This window comes from Plectropomus leopardus, chromosome 20 (assembly GCF_026936395.1).
Source record: "Plectropomus leopardus strain MGB_pleo_1.0 chromosome 20, ASM2693639v1, whole genome shotgun sequence".
Classification (NCBI taxonomy): domain Eukaryota; kingdom Metazoa; phylum Chordata; class Actinopteri; order Perciformes; family Serranidae; genus Plectropomus; species Plectropomus leopardus.
Window position 1 is genome coordinate 19,901,591 of NC_142195.1, and position 14,792 is coordinate 19,916,382.

The following is a 14,792-nucleotide window of genomic DNA, read 5'->3' on the forward strand; positions in this document are numbered from 1 at the left end:
TTATTGCCATCGTTCACTTTGAGTCTGCTGCTGTGAGTGCTGGTTGCCGCTCTTTGAAATATAGTCGACTAGGTTTTTTTACTTTGCGTTAACAAAGTATCATAGCAGTTTATGGGTAAAAACACCAGCAGTCAAGGACACGAGCACCAAAAACAAACTACATCTAACTGATCACTGTGTTTAACTGGTCAGTCACTTAACCTGATCCTAATCTGACCATCTCTACACTTGTTTCATTGGTCGCAGCAGAAATATAATCTTGTAAGCACAGCAACATTTAAAGGACCTCTTTTATATGTTTCTCACTGTACTCTGGCTGCACTTTCTTTAAAGAGCATTCATTAAAAAACAAACACTTTTTTTTGCTCCTGCACCATCTAGGGGGGCACTGTGCGACCTTTAAAAAAAAAATAAAATACTGAAAGAAAAGACATGTTTGCGTCATAAATTCAGTGCACTAGGGAAAAATACAGACTGCAGTGGAGGAAAGTTGAAGGATGTCGGATGTGTTATGGCTCAGATAGATAATAAATGGGTGAGGCTTTTGATTATTAGCACTATTGGCTTGTGGCTGCTGAGGTCAGAGGTAATAATAAAGGTTTCAGACGGAGCGGCTTTTTTATGACTTTAATCCAAATGGGCTTCTGTGTGGAGAATCTAATACGGGACCTACTGAGGCAGTGATGCTTTCTCTCTCTCTCTCTCTCTCTCTCTCTCTCTCTCTCTCTCACACACACACACACACACAGGCATGCACGCACACACGCATGGCCGCATGGACACACACAAATATGCATGTACCCGCTGCTCTCAAAGGGTTGACAGATTGAGGAGGTGGGGCTTAAACCCAGTCTGACCCTGGCAACAACATCATGGTGATGCAACACCACATGTATTTGTGCGTGTGTGTGTGTGTGTGTGTGTGTGTGTGAACCCTAACTGATGACTCACTGTTTGCTAAAGGTTTAATGTATGTAAATGTTCTGAGGACCTGATTACTGCTTTACACATCTGCCTTTATTTTTATTTTTATTTATATCCACAATTTTTGCAATAACAAGTACACAGACACACAGACACACACGGAGCAACGCCGCATTTGAAATGAGGATGATGACTAACTGTGTACCATGTCCTGCTCCTTCCAAATGCTGCTGTCACATCCTGTAAATACGAGTGTACCATCTGTCCACCCAGCTCTGCCTCTCTGCCTCACTGCTGCTGCTTCTCAGCTGAACTCCGAGATCGCCACAGATGATCTGTTTTTCAAGATCTCCTCTGACATCTGGTCAACACTAAGCAGGACATCGGCTCAGAGCGAAATGCCACCTGGAGCAAAATTATAACCCTAGTTGCAACAGCTAATTTCTATTTTCCTGACCAAAGTTAAACCTATACCCATTTTGATAAGACCTCCAGTCTGTGTAACCTTTTGAAACGATTCTGCATAATTTACAAAATAGGCAGCCAGCAGTAAGATAATGGTTATTTTCTTCATTTTGTTTGGAAAAAAAGTCTAAAAGTTAGGGAAGCACTACTTCGAAAACTGCTGCTTTGTAAACAATTTATATATTTTTTGATGTTGCTAAGGTTTTGCATCATGCCTTATAAAATAATGTTGTAGTCTGACTTCCAAAATGAATGACCTGTGAATGACCTCGTTTTGAGCTTTTTAACAGAACAATATCGAAAAGGCCATAATCAGTACTCTCTCAAATACAGACACAGTTTGTGGTCAGACTTCAGGTTGTAGTCTGTTCGATGTACTGTGTCATTTTTTGGATGCTGCTATTATTGTGTGACATTGGTGCTGTTTCGGTTTTGTTGAGATTTCAACATTGATGCTGCTCTTCTGGTTACAGCTGGCTTGCTCAGCTCAGTTTGATGCACTGTTTTTGGGGTTTGAGTTTGTTAGATCTCGAGATGTTTTGTCATGAGATTAGGGTGAAGCACCTGGTCTCCTCTTAGCACCTTCACCTTCCTGAGATCATCATGACATAACTATGCTATATCACTTAAGTAGATTTTGAAGGCAAATAATTGGTGAGTCAGCTTTTCTGGAATGTGGCCTGACTCTTAGCATGACCCAGACACAAAGTTTAGAGGATCTGAGACCATATGACGTGTGAAAAGGTCCATTTCTAGTCAGCTCAGTGTTTACTGTCTAAGATCTCTTAGATCTGCCTGCTGCATATAGCACATTTAATCCCATCCTATTTACAATTTGATCTCTGCTACATCCGGTGTTTTAAAATGGCTTTTATATCATGGCGCCAGGTTTCCTATTACTTTTGCCTGTAACAAGTTCAATTTGACTGAATAATAGGAACATTCTCGCTGCCGTAACATTTCTCCACCAGTGTAGGTGTCACTCCAGCTTTGAAGAAGAATGGCCTTTGCTGAGAGCATACAGAGGCAGCACTGCATGGAGAGCATCTCATCTCAGTCCCGTCTAAAAGCATTCAGAAGTGCAGCTTTTCATCAGTTTTATGGCGGAAATATAGTCGGGCTTTATAACTGTAGACTGATTCAGCAGTGGAATAGCCTGTTTCTCTCTGAGAAGTCTTACCTTAAGATATGTCGTACATCCGGCTGCTCGATAAGAACCAGAATGTGCACCTCCTTATTACACTCTATGTATGCAGGACTGATATACAAAATCATACAAAATCATGACAACAGGCTGTTGTGTTGTAAAACGAACATGTGGGCTAACATTGTCTCTTTTTTTCCCTCCGCTGTCTCTCTTACTTCCTCTTTCTCCTTTTTGTCTCTCCTCTTGCTCCGTTGTCCCTCTTTGTCTCTTCCTGTGTCTCTTCCTGTCTCTGCAGTCCACTCCACTTCACCTGGCTGCAGGATACAACAGGGTGAGGATAGTTCAGCTGTTACTACAACATGGAGCAGATGTTCACGCCAAGGACAAGGGGTACGTTCAAATAAATTAAATTAAAATGATTTTTTTGGCTGTTTAAAGCATTTTGACCCTTTGAATGACTAAATATTTAATATTTCAGTGGCCTCTTTGGTCGCAAGTAAGCTTGGCATTTTTAGCCTGGACCCTATTTTCCCTTTTTTGTGTCTAAATGACTCATGGCTGCAGTGTAACCACCAGAGGTATGTGTGCACCCTCAGTTTACATCCGCTAAAAGTGCTTGTTTTTTCTGCTTACAGACTCAGATTATTATTCAAGATCCTTTTGTTTGACCAGAAACAGCCCCGAAATTGTTATCTCCAAACCAACCAGACTCCATTTGAATACAGTAATTTTAGCATTTGGGGAGTCAGCATATTTTGACAAATAAGCAGGTGAATTAGGGATTTATTTGAACTAAATCAGAGTTGTTTCTTGTTGGACCAGGGGAAAAACAAACCGAGTTACGTTTTGTTTCTGTCGATTATGAATTAAGAGTGTTTTGCAATTATAAAATAGTGATTTTAGGTCTGTTTCTGGTTAAACAAAAAGGATCTTACTCTTAGACAAAAAGGTCTGTCTTTGTTGGGATCAGTTCCATAAGTTGTGAGACACTTAAAACAATCATCTAAACATGTCAGTGACAAAAACAAGCACTTTAAATGGATGTACATTGACAGTGCTAACATGCCTTGTGTGGTTACATTGTAGCCTGTTTTTGTTGCTGCCACCCACAGCGCTCCCACTCAGTATTGGCCCAATTAAAAAAAAAAAAAATGTTTGTCCCATTAGTCACTTAGGCACAAACCGTAGGAAAAAAAAAATTACAAAACTTATTCTGCAGTCATCTTATCTCAGCACAAAGTTGAAGAGTTTACACTTTTACTGGATCTGAGTGGGTTTTGTGATGGCGATTTAGGGACTGTTTCTGGTTAAACAAAAAGAATCCTCCACTTTAACAAAAAAAGTCTTTCTCTGTAGGGATTCTTTCCAGAATGTTGACAAACACTTTAAAAAGACATAAAAAGATACAGCAGTCAAGGTAAATATACATTTTTATAAAGTAGGGTTATTGACCAATTACTGAGGTCCTCTTTCATTTTCTTGTTTCCTGATGCAGTTTGATTTTTTTTCTTTGGACAAACACTATAAATAATAATCTGAACATGACAAAAAAAAAATCAAAAAATCGCTTATCCCATTTGTCATTTAGACATAAATACATGTTAATAGGGTCCAGGTTGAAAATGATTGAACATGCACTTTAAGGAATGATCAACCATGATTTCCATCATCAAGAATCTCCGCTACAAGATCGGATGAACACACAACTCATGGGGCTTTCTTTGGCTCTGTTCTATTTTTCACACTGCAAAAACATGCTGTCAATTATGATAATGTTGTCGAATGTATCCTGCATCATCCATCAGAATTGCTTTCTGAATAAATTTGCAATAAAACTAGGTCACGCACTTACTGAGACTTGATTAATTTTGATTTTAGGTTCGGGAGTTTCAAGAGGTTGCGAGTGAAGATGTAAAACTAATTCTAGCTGTTAGCCCGATTTAATGTTATTCAAATTAAAATCAAGCTCAAAGCATTACGGCATACTGAACTGAAGAAAGATGTGATGGAGAAGTAAAGAATGAGTTTAGTTCAAATGTTTATTTATTGTTAATAAGAATGCTGTTTTTTGTTTTGCTCCTGCAGTGGTCTGGTGCCTCTACATAACGCCTGCTCTTATGGACACTATGAAGTTACAGAGCTGCTGCTAAAGGTAAACTCACACATGCTGGCACTGACTGTTGAGTAATATAATTTGTTTGCTAATAACAAAAATGGAAATTAAATCCCAAGAGAATCAAGTTTTACTTTACTCTTGCTTAAAGAAAAATGCAAAGCAATGCAAGCTTTTCTGTTTCATGCCTTTTAATTTTTACTGTTCTCCTCTTTCCTCCTCTTAATCTTTGCTTCCCTCTCTTTTATTCATATACCATTCCTATTATTTTTGTTTTTAGCATGGAGCGTGTGTGAATGCCATGGATCTGTGGCAGTTCACCCCACTCCATGAAGCAGCATCCAAAAACAGAGTGGAGGTCTGCTCCCTGCTGCTGAGCCACGGAGCCGACCCGACCCTGCTCAACTGCCACAGCAAGAGCTCCGTGGACATGGCGCCCACTCCCGAGCTGAAGGAGAGACTCACATGTGAGTGTGGTGCTTAAATTTGCATAAAGTGCAGCTGCAGCGCACAGCGCCGCTAAAAATGTCACAGTGCTGAATTAATGAATAGGTTGTTTTAGGAAGGGTGTATTTACACCTGTCATGATTGGAGCAGCTGATTTGATCATATTTGAGCATTCAGAAGAGAGCGAATTGTTGTTTTCAGCAGATGAAAACAAGGAATAATGGGTTTGAAGTGAGACAGATGTTAACGTCTGACATGAACAGTTCAACATGCTTGGAAAGCTGAGCAGAACAAAATGAAGTCTCCACAGCAGGACGGTGCAGACAAGTCCATCATTTTGGGAAGCTGTTTAGAAAGCAAACTTAACTTTTGGTCCTCTGCTTCCAAAATGGCAAATCTAAGAAAAAAGACCCCTCAAATGATTTTGTGCTGAAGTCCTGCTTAGCTTGTAATTATGCTCCGTGTACAAGAAAGCATAAATTTATAAATTATTGTACCAGCCCGAATAAAAGACCTCCTAGCCCTTTTCAACGCTTACTTTTAGCCTTTTCTAAACGCAGAAATGCCAAAAGATGTGCAGGTTGCACCTTCTCTAGTTTGAATATTTGCTATTTTTCATAGAATTCTGTGATCATACACTGAATGCTTTAGAGTGTTGGTCAGACAAAGACATTTGAATAATACAGACCAAACAAGTAACCAGTTAATTAGGAAAATAATCACCAAAATAAGCAGTAATTAAAAATATGTAGCCCTACAGTTTACATTTTTACAGACTAAATTTGAGCTCTTCATCATGACATTATGTGTCATAAGGTGTTTTCGGCCCGAACAATTTTGGGGACTTAATGAGAGTAACTGTCTCCTGGGGTGCTCCCCCAAAACTACTTTCCTTCTAGGTTTTTTTTAAAATTGCAGTTTGCATTTGCATTGCCAGTAGAAACGCTGACGTGACAAAAACAGACTGGCGTTTAGTATAATAGAAAAAATGTACAGAAAAAAATGGTATAGAGTCAAAATCACATTGTATATCCAGTGTTGCATAAATGCTCCGTAAAGCCTGGTACTCACTGTCTGTGCATTTGTCCAAGTTATTTTTACTTTTTTGTTTCATTATGAGCTGTTGAGTTTGTTTTGTGTTGTCTGTTGCTTACACAGCTATCAGGTTTTTAAAAACCATAGCAGGTGCTGCTTTTACTCCCATGTTCAACAATCACCGTAGACTTTTATCACACAGGGTTTCTCTTGTGCTGATAGAGTACAGACTCTAAAAAAGTCCTGCAAAACGATGTTCCAAGTACAACGGTCGTTCCTTGTTTTTGCAGTGTGAACATAATAAAAAGGGAGTTCGTAGAACTATGAAAAAGTTCCTTCCGTCCAAAAAATGTCTACCCTTTGCTGCTTAACATATGATTTTGTGCCCACATCACTTCTGCTGAAGAGTAGTCACTTTCCACTGGTTTGCACTTGCCAGGTACTAATTTCCTCTGCAGCAGCAAAACTTACACAAGCAGAAACTCGATTAGTTTAAACTTTGCTAAAGAAACTCTTAAAGGGCTGATGAAAGGCTCTTTTGTATTTATGCTGTGAATGTAAATACCTTTGAGCAACTGCATCATGTTCCACTTTGATTTGAAGTACATTCAGGTTTGCTCAAGATCCAGAGAACCTTTCCCAACTATGTTTTTACTCTTCTCTTTGGTGGTTTTGTGTTTGGAACGTGCAGCTTATTTTGGTGCAGCCATGAAATATGAACAACTCGATGCATATGTTTCCCTAATTGAGAATCTTGCAGATTTATGATACGTTAATTAAACAGAAGGAGTGCTATAATTAAATTCTTTTTCGTTATGTCTGCAGAGTCAAAGCAGACAAGATAAGTCTTTGTCTCTGCAACTCTTTGAAAGTTAATTAGTGAATCAGCTCTCTTGCTGCTGCACTTGTTGCTTTATCTTTGTAATGAGGCCGATCCAAACAAAAATCAAGTGGGACATAAGCTGCAATGAAAAGACTCAGAACAATGCAATGCAAACCCAGAACTGAAGATTTTGGTTTTATAAATCTAAATTTTACTTTATGTATTATTATTTTTTTCAAAATTGTACACTTTTTGTTTCTACTTAATTTGACAATAGCTTAAAGGGTGTGTTTGTCTCTATATCTCTAAGTCTCTATGTTTACTTGGAGGTATAGATTGCAGCAGGAGTTCAGATGAAATTCTGCGCCTGTCTTTGTCTTTTCCTCCAACAAATTGTTATCTGTCAAGTACAGACGCTGGAAAATACTCTGGATGTGTTTTATTGCACCTTTGATGCCCTGACATTAAGCCTCCTGTTGTCTTGAATACAAATGGGGGATGGCAAGTTTTTTTTGTTGACAACAAAAAATCAATACAGAAAAAAATATCACAGTCTAGTTTGCTCAGACGACTCAGAGAAAATAATAAGCTTTGAATAAGTACTTTTGGGAACTTTGCTTATTTGCCTTCTTGCCAAGTCTGGTTGTCACAGTGAGGTCCTTGGTAACACACACATACACACAAACACACACACACGCACGTAAAACCACAAATTGTCAGTTTTACACTTCAGTTTTTGCACAAATTAAAGAAGCGAGACAGGATTTGTTAATCAGTTCGCTTTGGAGGTGCTGGCAGTAAAGTTTCCAAAAGCCCAAGAGGACGGCCTGTAATGTATTTTTTTGTCCACAACCCAAAGATATTCAGTTTTTCTGTCATAGAAAAGTAAAGAAAACCCTTCAGAAGCTGAAATCAGAGACTTCTTACTCGTCTTAAAAAATTACCAAAGCCAATTAATAGATTATCAAATTAATTGCTGATTAATTTAATCATTTTATCGATGTATCGATTGTAGTAGATCAGAAGTAGGTATTTTAGTGTACTGACGAGCCAAAACAAAGCACTGTCCACCGGCCAGAGCAAAAGTTCTCATTTTAAAGCTTAACAGGGTACTTAAATATGTTCCTGAAAACATTTGGGAGACATGTACAATGTAGCAACAGAATCTCGATTAATATTTGATCAGTGCTGCCGCTTTTGATAATTTGACTGTAGTTCACGAGCAGTGACTGCAACTGCGTTAGAGACTCCCTCGGCACTGGTTAGTTGTTTTTGTTTAACTGCAGTAGATTCCTGCAAATGTCACGAGAAGCTCGATGAGGAAGCAGAGGAACATGATTTTTTTGTCACAGATTATCTGTCTCCTGTATTAATGTCAGGATGTTGTGACAGTTTCAGCAAATGTGACAAAAAAGTGTTTTAATCAAAGGTACCAACTGTAGCTTTAAGCGTGTTTAAGGCACTAAAAATTGGCTTTTATATAGACATGAAAGTAGCTGCATGTGAGGGGGGCAGTCAGTATAAGACCTGTTTTAATTGCATATTCTTATTATGTTTTATGATTTCTTACCTTTAAAAAATATTGAAAAAAAAACACTGATTCCTTTTTTTTCCTCATTAAAGGGTTAAAGGTTTTATTTTAAGGAGAGAGGGATTGTTGTGTGCTGTAAAGCCCTTTGAAGCAAGTTGCGATTTGTGATAATGGGCTTCATAAATAAGATTGACTTGAAAATTGATTTGACTTGACTTTCCCTTTTCCAAAAACCTTCAAACGAAACAATCAGAAAAGGAAATATCTCTTGGGTTGAACTCATAGCTGGGGTCCACACTCAGACTGTTAGCTGTGTGGTTAGGGCTCAGAGGTAGACACTTCTTCATTATAGGGGGTCACAAACCCCGAAATTTGTGCGGCAATGTTGTAGACTCACAAAGGATGAAAAACGACTTCGGGTTTCTCTTAAAAGAAAACACTGCAGAGACAGCTTCTGTTCCACATTCATCAGCTGTTTTTTTTATTTTTTTACTCATCTCTGGTTCAAGTTCCCTTGAAGATGTGACTTCTGTGTGTTGCTCAAACCATTTGTTTAAGTGTTTGATTATAAATGCATGAATGCCATGGCTCGATTGGTAGATAGACTTGAACAGACTCCTTTTTTTATGCAGCCTGAAATGCTTCTCAAGCAAAATAGTTTGTAATTTTCAGTCCTCGGGGGGATAATCACTTGTTTCCGCTCCATCTCCAGCACACAAACTGTTGCATCATCACTTATTAGTTCGTCGGCAAAAACTTTGAAGTCATCTTTGTGAGGTATTGGATTGCTGCAGGGTCATTGCAAGTGAATCTGTTGTTGTGGACGGATGAGAACCTCGTAAATCCAGGTTGGCTGAAGCCTTTTTATTCTGTTGAGGCACCAGATGCTCCTCTGTGGGTTTAGATGCTTTCAGGTTTGTAGGAAACCTATCAAGATAAACTCAAATATTCACAGACGCCGAGGCTGTTTTCTGTGTTCCTGACATGTTGACATTTTGTGTGTGTTCAGATGAGTTCAAGGGCCACTCACTGCTCCAAGCTGCTCGCGAAGCTGACATGGCCAAGGCTAAGAAGACCCTGGCGCTGGAGATCATCAACTTCAAACATCCTCACACACATGAGACTGCACTGGTGAGATGAACACACACACACTCTACTGCACACCCAACACTGCTGTAGAGATGATAACACATTTCTGCCTGTGTGTGTATGTTAGCATTGTGCAGTAGCATCGCCGCACCCCAAGAGGAAACAGGTGACGGAGCTGCTGTTGAGGAAAGGCGCCAACGTAAATGAGAAGAATAAAGAGTGAGTGCAATTTTCATCTTTTCATATACGCAAAGAAAAAAATAGTTAAGTATTTGTGTGCAAACTGTCAACACAATGATTGGACATACAGAGATGATTGCAGACTGATATCACTACTTTTGGACTGAAGCTGCCAACAGGCGTCATTTTTTTGCTTTTTAAAACAAAGTCGAACAGTAATTAAGTATGTTTTTGTTTTGCATCACCCCGTGCTAGAACTCACAGCCATCACCAGGGTTGCATGTAAAGACAGGTTTCAAAATTCATTTAACACGTCAAACTTCATCTGAGCAACATAGATATGACTGGAATTTATTTTTTACAAAAAAAAAACCTGGCTTCATTAGTGACAAACTAATGTTTAAAGATGCTCTTATTTCTATTGACTGCAGTAGTTTATATGAGGATAGAATTCAAAATTCAGGTTTTTATTTACAGTTCTGAAGTTTACCACACTACTACCACACACACACTACTCATGTTTAACTATTTTAAGGTTTTTTTAGAAAAAGACTAATGGACCTCATCATTTCTGCTAGGCCCAAGTGTAGGAAGATTTCTGCTAAAATGTGGCTATATTTTGGTGAAGTTGCAAAGTTGTTGCTCATACAATCAATTTGTGATGAACTTTAGACAGTTGCTGTAGCACCATAATCAGGACTGCGAGCCCAAAATGTTAGTTGAGGAGCTTTGGCATAGGACTGGAACTGTGTGCAAAGTTTTGTTTATTTCCATGCATGGAAGAGCAGATTTCTTGGTAGGAACAAGAAGTTGCATATTCACCTTTATCGCCTCCTGTTTTCTCCTCTCTGTAGCTTCATGACTCCTCTCCATGTGGCAGCAGAGCGTGCTCATAATGACATCATGGAGGTGTTACAGAAACATGGTGCCAAGGTAAACCACAATATTCTCTATATTCATTTTTATCATTTGTCATTTCTTTCACATCTTCATTTTCATCCAGCTGTCTATTTATTTATCTATTTACTTCCATCTTAATCCTTTTAAAATATATACTTTTTACAAGTTATTATTATGTTATATATTATTTATATTTCTCTTATCCACACATAAATGTATATTAAAAATGTATTAATTAAGTTTTGTTGTTTGGGGTTATCTCCTTCTCATTTTCATGTAGAGTTCATATCAAAGTTCATAAAAGAAGGAAGATGTATTTTGATTTACACTGACCAACAGAAAAAGTGAAAAGATCTCCATAAAGTGATCTAAATTTATTAAAAGCATAAAATTTAAAATCTGTCCAGAGGTGGATTTTTTAAAGTGAAGCAGGAGAGAGAAAACTGTAATCGAAGCTTCTTTCAAGAATTTTAATACAGAGGCGTTTCTGTTTGCAGGTGAACGCCCTGGACACGCTGGGTCAGACGGCGTTGCACCGCGCAGCGATGGCAGGCCACCTACAGACCTGCAGGCTGTTGCTAGGATACGGAGCAGACGCCTCGCTGGTGTCTCTGCAGGGCTTCACTGCTGCTCAAATGGGAAATGAAGCTGTTCAGCAAATACTCAATGGTATGCCACCCTTTGTGCGTGTGGGCGGCTGGGTGCGCAGATGTGTAGGTGCAGGGTTTTGGTTGCTATGCACAAGTTAGCAACAGTGGGATTAGCTGGGATTGTTTTTGAAAGGTCAGTATTGATACTTTCAGACTGAAGGTGCGTTGAGAGTAAAGGTTCAGGCAGAGTGAGTCGACTCACCTGTTCAGGGGAAGAGGAAACTGAGCTGAACAGATGTTTATAAAAAGCAGAGACTTCAAAGAGTTACTGAGCACACCAAAGAAAAAATCTAACACATTACCATCTGTAAAACTACAAAGTACAGATAAGATAAATTATTGTGTTAATTAGTGAGCTTTAGAGGTGCTTGTAAGTTGATTGATTGTTTTTACTTTTGAAGGGAGCAACGTCAGCTGTTTTTTTCTTTTAGTTTTAACCACAGCCTTGTAATGTAATCATCAATATGAAAATTCACAATCAAAGAAACAGGAGTAACTAAAATGAGTCAGTTTTATTTTCTAAGGTTGTCATGATACCAGAATTTTAAACCTTGATAAAATACTAATATAAATAAAAAATAATACTCATTACCTCATTTGATATCACAGCAAAGCAAAAAAGAAGTCCTAAGCTCAAAAAATAGAATCTTTTTAAATTCATTTTTTAAAATTAACAACCTGCACTCAGTGCTGTTACAGAAACAGACACTGAACACCTTCAGTCGTGTGGTGGGTTCTTAACTGCAGAAACTGGTTGATTTTCTTCTCTGTTGTTTCCTCAGTGCAGCCGCGGGGTTAAAAATCTGATTGTAGATCTTTTTGGGTTTTTTTAATAGCTTTGGCACTTTCAACATTATCAAATGTATAATTCAAGGAGATAGTATCTTTTGAAACAGAAAAAGTATCAAAGCATCTATACTTTTGACAAACAGAAATTTGATGAATCATTCTCCTGTCAGTTGATTTTTGGTCTTCTGACACCATTTTAAACTGAAATTGTTGTTAAGTAATTTAAAACTTTCAGATGCCAGATAAAGTTTTTTCCTCAAACTGACATTTATGTGTGTGAAGTGAATTCAAATGACTCAGTACCAGTGCATCTTGGAGTTTTGTGACACATCGGATGCAGAAGAGACACCCTGGATTTTAATGTGGTTCGGGACTTGTCTGTTATCTTCCCTCCTCAACTCCACCCGCCTGCAGAGGGTGAATTTACTGTCATGATCTTTTGAAGCTTAACCAAATAATTTGTGCATTTTTTCAATGTATTTTTCTCAAATGTTCTGCATTGTAGAGAATATCCCGGTGAGAAACTCAGATGTGGACTACAGACTTCTGGAAGCTGCTAAAGCCGGAGACCTGGACACTGTCAAGGTAATGTGATTGTAATTTGTCACATTTACTAAGTGACAGCTGACATTGTTTCATCGCTGGAGAGTTTTTAAGTACATGGATATGACCATGAGTATTCAAAGGAATCAGTTACAGATACAGTACATGTCATGTCTTTAGTCTAATTTATAGATTTGTTGCGAAGGTCTAGCAATTATAAGGTATCAGCTTCTTTTCATTTAGGGAAACCACACCCAAAAAGTAGTGTCGGTATTAAAGGAATACTTATTTCCCCAAATGATCATTTGTATATTAATTATTCACCATGTGTTAAGCTGAATTTGTGAGGAAAACTTTGGTTTTCTTGCACGTCTCGATGGTGAATGAAAAATCCCTGAAACAGGGGATATTCTCAATGAACTGAAGTCATCGGGGTCCACATTTAACAAAATCAAAACTCTCTAAAAATATTTGTTTACAAACTCTCACATAACTTATGCAGTATATTCCAAGTCTCATTTATCCAGCGTAATGCTCAAAGTCAAACTAATGTATGCTCTCTCCAAAGCCAGACTCCACTGAGAAAAACAGCAACTTTACCTCTCTGAACACTGGTGAGGAAAAATGACTATTTTTATCAATGGAGTCTGGCTTTGAAAAGAGCAAAGATTAGAAAAACTTTCTGTTAAGATCACCGTCAAAAAGGGCTGTCTGTTTGGGAAGTACTGAGCATACGACTGGATAAATGAGGCTTGAATTATATTGCACATATTGTTTTTTGAGAGTTTGTAAACTGATATTTGATGGTGGTATGCTAGAAAAACAAAGTTTTCTTCACATATTCAACATACCACGGGTGAGTAATTGAAATACAAATTATCATTTTGGGGGGTTAAGTATTTCTTTAAAGGGTCAGATGAGATACAATTCATCCTGGCCAAGCAATCAATATTGCCTTAATTTGAAAAAATGGAAATTGACATGTAAAAAAGACCAGGACCTCAGTAGCCTTGGTATGTGTTATGGCAACAGTACTGAAGAATAATTTGCTCTGAGGGAGTAGAAATCTTTATTAATTGCCTCATTACAGTTTTGGAATAATGTGTCCCATAAAATGTGTGCAAAAATTGACCAGCTGCATGATTAAACATGGACTGAATTTTCTAATCCCTAAAAATGCCTGAGCTGACATTCCACTGGATATAAAGACACCTGTTGAACCCCGTTAAGAAAACATGATTGATCAGTTTATTGTCCTTAAATCTGTAAAAACCTAATTGTTTATTCTGTCATAAAGGACTTCCATTCCTGCGATGAGTCTATAGATGAGCTGACCACTTTTATAATGCAAATTTGACAGTGACTCATTTAAATTGTGGCACAGATAACCTTGTCTTGATTTTAAATGAAAATGGAACAAAATGTCCTGACCTTTGTGGCTGCTCTTGTTGCTATTATGAAGTCCTGGTTGTAGTGATTTTTGTTAAATGTCAGGTGGATATTGTTCGCCGTGAATGAAATGTTTTCTGTTCACGTGTTTGTATTTTTGTCCACATTGATTCCAGTAAAATCGCAAACCTTTCTCGTTTTTTAAAGGCCAAATTTTCCATCTAATAACATTTCCGGCCAAAGCACTCAATATAATCATAGTCACTGTTAGCAGTTTGATTTGCACCGGGCCCACTCGTGTTAAAAATGTAGGCGCACATGATGCTTTGTAATATGCCTCGGATAAAACCACCCACCAAATGTCACGACCTGGTAAGATCCGGCAAAGTATTTGACAGAGGTATTTTGTGTAGAGTGAAAATCGTTGTGTCTTTACCCGAGGAGACAGACAGTAATGGGGTTATCCAGATGAAGAGGGTCTGTCAGCGTCTGAAGTGTGATGCTTTGGCAGGTAGGTAGGGAATCGTAGCAGAACAGACAATGAGCTCTGGTCCGGCATTCTGTCACTCTCTTTCTAGCTGATCTACACACAGACACGTGCACACATGCACACACGCACACACACACACACACACACACACACACACACACACACACACACACACACACACAGGCTGGGGTTAACAGTCTGGCTGAGCTACTGATTGACGGAAGAAAAATAACACTTTGTGCTGCTCCTGGGCTGATTCCTGTCATCTGTTTCAGCG

At 38.4% G+C, this 14,792-nt stretch overlaps 1 protein-coding gene across 4 annotated transcripts in view; it reads left to right on the forward strand.

Moving 5' to 3' along the window:
• LOC121959502 (poly [ADP-ribose] polymerase tankyrase-1) overlaps window positions 1–14,792 on the forward strand; it is a 114,678-nt gene that overhangs the window by 63,918 nt on the left and 35,968 nt on the right. For all 4 annotated transcript variants that reach the window (XM_042508835.2, XM_088070874.1, XM_088070875.1 and 1 more), the window contains 8 exons: window positions 2,832–2,926; window positions 4,622–4,688; window positions 4,930–5,116; window positions 9,495–9,616; window positions 9,702–9,793; window positions 10,609–10,687; window positions 11,152–11,323; window positions 12,599–12,678. In XM_042508835.2, the coding sequence (XP_042364769.1) occupies window positions 2,832–2,926; window positions 4,622–4,688; window positions 4,930–5,116; window positions 9,495–9,616; window positions 9,702–9,793; window positions 10,609–10,687; window positions 11,152–11,323; window positions 12,599–12,678 (894 nt within the window). The remainder of the gene's footprint in view (window positions 1–2,831; window positions 2,927–4,621; window positions 4,689–4,929; window positions 5,117–9,494; window positions 9,617–9,701; window positions 9,794–10,608; window positions 10,688–11,151; window positions 11,324–12,598; window positions 12,679–14,792) is intronic.